The sequence below is a fragment of the Bos taurus genome, chromosome 1 (assembly GCF_002263795.3).
Source record: "Bos taurus isolate L1 Dominette 01449 registration number 42190680 breed Hereford chromosome 1, ARS-UCD2.0, whole genome shotgun sequence".
Classification (NCBI taxonomy): domain Eukaryota; kingdom Metazoa; phylum Chordata; class Mammalia; order Artiodactyla; family Bovidae; genus Bos; species Bos taurus.
The window spans coordinates 69,168,209-69,178,175 of NC_037328.1; the positions used below are offsets into that span (position 1 = coordinate 69,168,209).

Consider the following 9,967-nt stretch of genomic DNA (forward strand, 5'->3'; position numbering starts at 1 on the left):
AAAAATAAAATTACAGGCCAGTATCCTGATGAATATAGGCACAAAAATCTTTAACAAAATACTAGCAAACTGAACCCAACCATACATTAACAGGATCATACACCACGACCAAGTGGGATTTATTCCAGGGATGCAAGGGTTTTTCAGTATCCACAAATCAATCAATGTAATATAACACATCAACAAATTGAGAATAAAAACCATATGATCATCTCAATCGATGCAGAAAAAGCTTTTGACAAAATTCAACACCCATTTATGATGAAGACTCTCTAGAAAGTGGGCATAGAGGGAACCTGCTTCAACATATTAAAGGCCATATATGACAAAATCACAGCGGTGAAAAGCTGAAAGCATTTCCTCTAAGATCAGGAACAAGGCAAGGATGTCTACTCTTGCCACTTTTATTCAACACAGATTTGAAAGTCCTAGCCATGGCAACCAGAGAATGAATCTAGGTGCTTAACTGAGACCCCCTTCTCTCTGGGACACTGATAAGTCTTGGCACACCCTCAGTTACTGGGAGCTATTACAAATATCATAGGCTTCTTTGACAATCAGAAGATTTGAGAAACAACCAGGAGCTAGGGAAGGGTTGAATGACAAGGTTCATCTCATACATGAGGCTATTCCTTCAAGACTGGGAGAGACACTTGTTTCATCTAATGCATAGAAACCAACCCAGAGAAAAGCAGAATGAAGAAACAGAGGCATGTATTCCAAATGAAAGAATAAGATACAAACCTCAGGGGAAAAAACCTTAATGAAATGGAGATAAGTAATTTACCTAATAATGAGTTCAAAGTAATGGTCATAAAGATGCTCCCCAAACTCAACTTCAAGAGAGGTGGAAAATACTAGTCACAGAGCTGAGGAATACAATAACATAACTGAAAATACAGTAGAGTGGTTCACTAGTAGACCGGGTGAAGCAAAGGAACTTGAGGAAAAGGCAGTGGAACTTACCCAATCGGGACAGAAACCAAAAAAAGAAAAAACTAAAGATAGCTTAAAAGACTTATGGGATGCATCAGGCAGACTGACATTCTCATTATAGGAGTCCCAAGAAGAAAAGATGGAGAAAGGCTAGAAACTTACTTGATGAAATAACGGCTGAAAACTTCCCTACTCAAGGGAAGGAAATGGACATCCAGATGCAGAAAGCCCAGAGTGTTCCAGATGAGATGAGCCCAAAGAGACCCACATCAAGACACGTTTAATTAAAAGCACCAAAAGCTAAAGATAAGAAGAGAATCTTAAAGCAGCAAGAGAAAAACTTCTTATATACAACTGACCCCCCCATGAGACTATCAGCAGAATTTTCAGCAGAAACTTTGCAGATCAGAAAGCAGTGGCATAATATAGCGGAAGTGTGAAAAAAAAAAACCTTGTAACAAAGAACTCTACCCAGCAGAGTTATTCAGAATTGAAGAGTTTTCCAGATTAGCAAGTTTAAATGAGTTCAAGCATTGCTACACTGGCTTTACAAGAAATGTTAAAAGGACTTCTTTAGGCTGAAAAGAAAGGGTGCTAATTAGTAACAAGAAAACTTAGGAAAGAGTAACTTTCACTGAAAAAGCAAAATATATAGTCAAGGTAGTGAGTGGACCAACCCGGAGAAAGCAATGGCACCCCACTCCAGTACTCTTGCCTGGAAAATCCCATGGACGGAGGAGCCTGGTAGGCTGCAGTCCATGGGGTCGCTAAGAGTCAGACACGACTGAGCGACTTCACTTTCACGCATTGGAGAAGGAAATGGCAACCCACTCCAGTGTTCTTGCCTGGAGAATCCCAGGGACGGGGGAGCCTGGTGGGCTGCCATCTATGGGGTCGCACAGAGTCGGACACGACTGAAGTGACTTGGCAGCAGCAGTGGATCAACCACTTAAAAGGTTGAGGCAAAAGTAGTGAAAATAATTACAACTATAGAATTAATTAAAATATAAGACAAAAAGATGTAAAATGTGGCATCAAAAACAAAACTTTGTGGAGGGAATGAACATGTAGAGATTTAGAATGCTGTGAAACTTAAGTTATCAACTGAAAATAGAATATATAATAAACCACATGGAAAGCACAATCCTATAGCAGATAAGCAGAAGATGAAGAAAAAGGAATCTAAGCATACCACTAAAGAAACTCCTATGCAGTGGAAGAAAACAACAGAAGGAAGAAGAGAGACTCAATAGATGCAGAAAACGTATTTGACAAAATTCAACATCCATTTATGAGAAAGACTCCTAACAAAGTGGCTATAGAGAGAACTTACCTCAACATAATTAAGGCCACAGCCAACATCATACCAAAAAAGGTGAAAGGTTTTCCTCTAAAATCAAAAACACAACAGCAGTGCCCACTTTTATTCAAGTTAGTTTTGGAGATCCTAGCCAGAGAAATTAGTCAAGAAAAAGTATAACAGAAAGTATCTGAATTGTAAAACTGTCACTATTTGTAGAAGACATTACTATATATAGGAAACCCTACAGACTCAAAAAAACTGTTAGAACTAATACACAAATTCAGTTAAGTTACAAGATACAAGGTCAAAAATCTGTTGCATTTTTATACACTAACAATCAGAAATTAAGAAAACAATCCCATTTACAATTGCATCAGAAAAAATACCTACAAGTAAATTTAACCAAGGAGGTGAAAGGCCTGTACACTAAAAACCATAAAGACAATCATTTTTGAATGACAATGAGCACACAAAGAAATGGAAAGATATTTCATGCTCATATACCAAAAGAATCTTGTAAAGATGTCTGAATTACCCAAAGCAAACTACAGATTCAGTGTGATCCCTACTAACAGTCTAATAGCACTTTTCACAGAAATGGAACAGAGTCCTAAAATTTCTTCGGAATCACAAAAGGCATCAAATAGCCAAAGCAGTCTGGAGAAAGAAGAATGAAACTGGAGGCATCACACTCCCTGCTTTCACATTACAAAACTTCAAAGCAGACACCTAGATCAACGGAACAAAATAGCCCAGAAATTAACCCACACACATATGGTCAATTAATTTTTGAAAAGAGCCAAGAATATACAATGGGGATAGGACGGCCTCTTCAATACAGTGGTGTTGGGAAGACTGGTTAGCCACATGCAAAAGAATGAAACTGGACCACTATCTTATACCATACACAAAGCTTAATTCAAAATGGATTAAAGCCATGAATGTAAAATCTGAAACCATAAAGTTACTAGAATAAAACATATGTGGTAATCATTGCTACATCAGTCTTCTCAATGATTTTTTAAAAATCTGACTCCAAAACAACAAAAGCAGAAATGAACAAGTGGGACTTCGTCAAACTTAAAAGCTTCCACACAGCAAAGGAAACCAGCAAAATAAAAAGGCAGCTTATTGAATGATTGTTTCCTTGGTGGCTCAGACAGTAAAGAGTTTGCCTGCAGTGCAAGAGACCTGCGTTTGATCCCTAGTTGGGAAGATCCTCTGGAGAAGGAAATGGCAATCCACTCTGTATTCTTGCCTGGAGAATCCCATGGACAGAGGAGCCTGGCAGGCTACAGTCCTTGGGTCACAAAGGGTTGGATACGACTGAGCAACTAACGCTTTCACTTGCTGAATGATAGAACGTATTTCCAAATCATAAGTCTGATAAGGGGTTAGTGTACAAATGTAAAGAACTCATACAGCTCAATAAGAACAACAGAACAATCAGATTAAAAAATTGGCAAAGGGGACTTCCCTGGTGGTCCAGTGGCCAAGACTGCATGCTCCCAAAGCAGGGGACCCAGGTTTGATCCCTGATCAGGGAACTAGATCCCACATGTCCCAACTAAAGATCCCACATGCCCCAACCAAGACCCAACACAGCCAAATAAATAAAAGTAAATACTAAGTAAATATTTTTTAAATTGGCAAAGGATCTGAATAGACAGTTTTCAAAAAAAATACAAATGGCCAAAAAATGCATGAAAAGATGCTCAGCATCACTAATCATCAGGAAAATGCAAAGCAAACACAATGAGACACCACCTCCCACTTGTTAGAATGACTACTATCAAAGCTTTTTCTCTATGATCAGAAACAAAACAAGGATGCCCACTATCACAAGAAATAACAAGTGTTGGTGAGGATGTGGAGAAAAGGGAACTCTTGTGCACTGTATGTGAGAATGTAAATTGGTGCAGCTCCTATGGGAAACAGTATGGAGGTTCCTCAAAAAATTAAAAATAGAACTACCATATGATCCAGCAGCTCCACTTCTGGCTATTTATCCAAAGAAAACAAAAACCCTAACTCGGAGAAATATCTGCACCCCCATGTTCACAGCAGTATTTACCACAGCCAAGATACAGAAACAAGCTAAGTGCCCACTGATGGGTGAGCAGACAGAGAAGATGCAGTATATGCACACAATGGAGTATCACTCAGCTATTAAAAAAAGAAACCTTAGGATTTGTGACAATATGGATGGATACCCTTGAGGGTACTATGCTAAGTGAAATAAGTCAGAGAAAGACAAATACTATATGATCGCTTATATATGTAAGCTAAAAACCAAAAGAACAAGCTCATAGACAAAACAGACTGCTTGCTCCCAGAGTTTTAGGGTGGGATGGATGGGATAGATGGAATGGACGAAGGGCGTCAAAGGGTAGAGACTTGAAGTTACAGAGTAAGTCATGAGGATGTAGTGTACAGCATGCCAAATTTGTTGCCGTTTAAAAGTTGTAAATCTTAAAAGTTCTTATCACAAGAGAAAAAAAATTCTGTGGTTATATAAAGTCAGTCGGTTCAGTCGCTCAGTCATGTCCTGTACTGGCTGAGAAGCCCCAAGGACTTGCCACTCTCAGTAGTCTATCACTGTGGTTGTGCAGTTAAATAGAATTTATGCAGAATTTCAAACATACAATAGGCCAGTAAATGAACTTCTACCTACCTGTCACCCAGACCCAACAATTAAGATTTTTTTCACACTTGCTGTACAAAGTTTGTTTTTTCTTCCCAAATATCCTCTTCCTTCCCAGATGCGCTTTCCAGAGTGCATTTGGTAGAGTGGGTGACTAGAGAGAAATTCTTTCTAAGTCTTGCTGGACTAACCTATTTTCTCCAGTTTTAAGAGGTGGTCAAGATTAATGGAGTCCAGAGAAAGAACTCCTAACTATACTACCTGATAACTGTAGAACCTCACTGATGAGGAGTCCTGGACCCATTCAGTTCAGTTCAGTTCAGTCTCTCAGTCGTGTCTGACTCTTTGCGACCCCATGAATTGCAACACGCCAGGCCTGCCTGTCCATCACCAACTCCCGGAGTTCACTCAAACTCACTTCCATCGAGTCAGTGATGCCATCCAGCCATCTCATCCTCTGTCGTCCCCTTCTCCTGCCCCTAATCCCTCCCAGCATCAGAGTCTTTTCCAATGAGTCAACTTTTTGCATGAGGTGGCCAAAGTACTGGAGTTTCAGCTTTATTTAGCATCATTCCTTCCAAAGAACACCCAGGGCTGATCTCCTTCAGAATGGATTGGTTGGATCTCTTTGCAGTCCAAGGGACTCTCAAGAGGCTTCTCCAACACCACAGTTCAAAAGCATCAATTCTTCGGTGCTCAGCTTTCTTAACAGCCCAACTCTCATATCCATACATGACCACTGGAAAAACCATAGCCTTGATTAGATGGACCTTTGTTGGCAAACTAATGTCTCTGCTTTTCAATATGCCATCTAGGTTGGTCATAACTTTCCTTCCAAGGAGTAAGCATCTTTTAATTTCATGGCTGCAGTCACTCACCATCTGCCGTGATTTTGGAGCCCCAAAAAATAAAGTCTGATACTGTTTCCACTGTTTCCCATGAAGTGATGGGACCAGATGCCATGATCCTCTTTTCTGAATGTTGAGCTTTAAGCCAACTTTTTCACTCTCCTCTTTCACTCTCATGAAGAGGCTTTGTAGTTCCTCTTCACTTTCTGCCATAAGGGTGGTGCCATCTGCATATCTGAGGTTATTGAAATTTCTCCCAGCAGTCTTGATTCCAGCTTGTGCTTCCTCCAGCCCAGTGTTTCTCATGATGTACTCTGCATAGAAGTTAAATAAGCAGGGTGACAATATTGACGTACTCCTTTTCCTATTTGGAACCAGTCTGTTGTTCCATGTCCAGTTCTAACTGTTGCTTCCTGACCTGCATACAGATTTCTCAAGACGCAGGTCAGGTGGTCAGGTATTCCCATCTCTTTCAGAATTTTCCACAGTTTATGGTGATCCACACAGTCAAAGGCTTTGGCATAATCAATAAAGCAGAAATAGATGTTTTTCTGGAACTCTCTTGCTTTTTCCATGATTCAGTGGATGTTGGCAATTTGATCTCTGGTTCCTCTGCCTTTTCTAAAACCAGCTTGAACATCATGAAGTTCATGGTTCAGGTATTGCTGAAGCCTGGCTTGGAGAATTTTGAGCATTACTTTACTAGTGTGTGAGATGAGTGCAATTGTGTGGGAGTTTGAGCATTCTTTGGCATTGCCTTTCTTTGGGATTGGAATGAAAACTGACCTTTTCCAGTCCTGTGGCCACTGCTGAGTTTTCCAAATTTGCTGGCATATTGAGTGCAGCACTTTCACAGCATCATCTTTCAGGATTTGAAATAGCTCAACTGGAATTCCATCACCTCCACTAGCTTTGTTCGTAGTGATGCTTTCTAAGGCCCACTTGACTTCACATTCCAGGATGTCTGGCTCTAGGTGAGTGATCACACCATCACAATTATCTTGGTCATGAAGATCTTTTTCGTACAGTTCTTCTGTGTATTCTTGCCACCTCCTCTTAATATCTTCTGCTTCTGTTAGGTCCATACCATTTCTGTCCTTTATTGAGCCCATCTTTGCATGTTCCCTTGGTATCTCTAATTTTCTTGAGATCTCTAGTCTTTCCCATTCTGTTGTTTTCCTCTATTCCTTTGCATTGATCACTGAGGAAGGCTTTCTTATCTCTCCTTGCTATTCTTTGGAACTCTGCATTCAGATGCTTATATCTTTCCTTTTCTCTTCTCTTCTTTTCACAGCTATCTGTAAGGCCTCCCCAGACAGCCATTTTGCTTTTTTGCATTTCTTTTCCATGGGGATGGTCTTGATCCCTGTCTCCTGTACAATGTCACAAACCTCCGTCCATAGTTCATCAGGCACTCTATCTATCAGATCTAGGCCCTTAAATCTATTTCTCACTTCCACTGTATAATCATAAGGGATTTGATTTAGGTCATACCTGAATGGTCTAGTGGTTTTCCCTACTTTCTTCAATTTCAGTCTGAATTTGGCAATAAGGAGTTCATGATCTGAGCCACAGTCAGCTCCCGGTCTTGTTTTTGTTGACTGTATAGAGCTTCTCCATCTTTGGCTGCAAAGAATATAATCCATCTGATTTCAGTGTTGACCATCTGGTGATGTCCATGTGTAGAGTCTTCTCTTGTGTTGTTGGAAAAGGGTGTTTGCTATGACCAGTGTGTTCTCTTGGCAAAATTCTATTAGCCTTTGCCCTGCTTCATTCCGTCTTCCAAGGCCAAATTTGCCTGTTACTCCAGGTGTTTCTTGACTTCCTACTTTTGCATTCCAGTCCCCTATAATGAAAAGGACATCTTTTTTGGGTGTTAGTTCTAAAAGGTCTTGTAGGTCTTCATAGAACCGTTCAACTTCAGCTTCTTCAGCGTTACTGGTTGGGGCATAGACTTGGATTACTGTGATGTTGAATGGTTTGCTTTGGGAACAAACAGAGAGATCATTCTGTTGTTTTTGAGATTGCATCCAAGTACTGCATTTCGGACTCTTTTGTTGATTATGATGGCTACTCCATTTCTTCTAAGGGATTCCTGCCCTTAGTAGGAGATATAATGGTCATCTGAGTTAAATTCACCCATTCTAGTCCATTTTAGTTTGCGGATTCCTAGAATGTCAACGTTCACTCTTGCCATCTCCTGTTTGACCACTTCCAATTTGCCTTGATTCCTTGCCTGGCAAATCCCATGGACGGAGGAGCCTGGTAGGCTGCAGTCCATGGGGTCTCTAGGAGTTGGACACGACTGAGCGACTTCACTTTCACTTTTCACTTTCATGCATTGGAGAAGGAAATGGCAACCCACTCCAGTGTTCTTGCCTGGAGAATCCCAGGGACGGGGGATCCTGGTGGGCTGCCGTCTATGGGGTCACACATAGTCGGACACGACTGAGGCGACTTAGCAGCAGCGGCAGCATGGACCTAACATTCCAGGTTCCTATGCAATATTGCTTTTTACAGCATCGGACCTTGCTTCTATCAGCAGTCACATACACAACTGGGTATTGTTTTTGCTTTGGCTCCATCCTTTCATTTTTTCTGGAGTTATTTCTCCACTGATCTCCAGTAGCATATTGGGCACCTACTGACCTGGGGAGTTCCTCTTTCAGTATCCTATCATTTTGCCTTTTCATACTGTTCATGGGGTTCTCAAGGCAAGAATACTGAAGTGGTTTGCCATTCCCTTCTCCAGTGGACCACATTCTGTCAGACCTTTCCAGGTGTTGACTAGACTTACTGTGATGATGTATCCAAATACTGTTTCCAAATACATTCATAATGTATAATGTGTCCAAATACTGAGTCATGATGTACACCTGAAACTAATGTCATGTGTCAGTTACACTTCAGTAAAAAAACAATTCTTAAAAAAAAAAAAAGCCAGAATTAAGAATTAGGATCTGTACATAATCGAAGCATTTGGTAGAGTTGCAGGGAAAGCTTCACACATGTGGTTGTGGTCAGGGCAGATGCCTTATGAGGACTTTTCCAACAGCGTGGCGCAGTGATTCTAAAATGTATACTAGATAGTCTTGAATTGTGAGGTACTTTTTATTGCATTATATTTAGTATTGAACCTTTTAGGGCAAAATAAATTTTTTTTTTTATACTGTTAAAGTGTAAATGCTCTAAAATTAGACATCAAAAAGGAATTGGTGAGCATCTGTTTCCACTGTGGAGATCTCTGGCCAGTTTAAGAGTCTCTTCACCTGCCTTTATTCAGTTGCTGTGTAGAAGGGGCATGGTGAACAAGAGCATATTCTTATTTAAATCAGGTTTGATACTTCTCAGAAAGGTGACGTTTCAGGTTTTTTTCATTTTCTGTATTAAACAGACTTCTTTGTGTTTGTAGGTGATAATCTCGGCCAGCAGTACCACAGCCCACAAGAAGTCATCGGCAAACGAGGCTCTGATATCATCATTGTGGGCCGGGGCATAATAGCATCAGCTAATCAGCTGGAAGCAGCCAAGATGTACAGAAAAGCTGCTTGGGAAGCTTACTTGAGTAGACTTGCTGTTTGAGCCTCTTGGATGTGCTTTTGGGATGGCCCTGGAGCTAGATACATGGACTCCTAAGATGCTACTGGCTTGAAACAATAAGCAGCCTTTAATCCTGCTTGGATTTTTCCATGGGTCCTGTGTGGAACTGGAGTTACCGTGGTCTACAGGAAATATCTAATGACTTGTGATCACTACACTGTCACTGTAATCCGTTCAAGATTTCTTTACTGAGACTGATGGTAGTTAGGCAGTCACACCCCGTTCTGTCAGAATGTCACATTGGAGGACTGTGCCCCCCACCATCTCCAGATCAGACCTTTTGATTCTTTTAACTGCCGTGAGACAGAAATTTTAGGTCATAAAGAGCCTAAAACTAGTACAACATTTCTGTGTCCTTTATTCTCTAATGTGGTACCCTAATAATACTTAAATATTAGCCATTCTGCCTAAAAGTAATAGTCCAGGTGTCTACATGGTGCTAGCTCCCAGCACTGCTCCCGAAAGTGTCTGGCTTTCATTGCAACAGGGAGAGGGCTTCTCTGTTACATATGGAGCAGCTGCTCTTTCATTTATTTAAAAAGACAACAGTGTCAAGAGGTCTGAGGTTTCACCTGGAAGTTTGTCAGGGGATCCCACATGATTGTCCCAAAGGGCATTGCTAGAGAGAGAGACGTC

The 9,967-nt window shown here is 40.8% G+C and overlaps 1 protein-coding gene across 1 annotated transcript in view; it reads left to right on the forward strand.

The window, feature by feature from the left end:
* Positions 1-9,668, forward strand: part of UMPS (uridine monophosphate synthetase) — a 50,048-nt gene extending 40,380 nt beyond the window's left edge. Inside the window, 1 exon segment of the mRNA NM_177508.1 lies at positions 9,144-9,668. Coding sequence (NP_803474.1) covers positions 9,144-9,313 — 170 coding nt within the window. The 3' untranslated portion in view covers positions 9,314-9,668.
* The last annotated feature ends 299 nt before the right edge of the window (positions 9,669-9,967 follow it).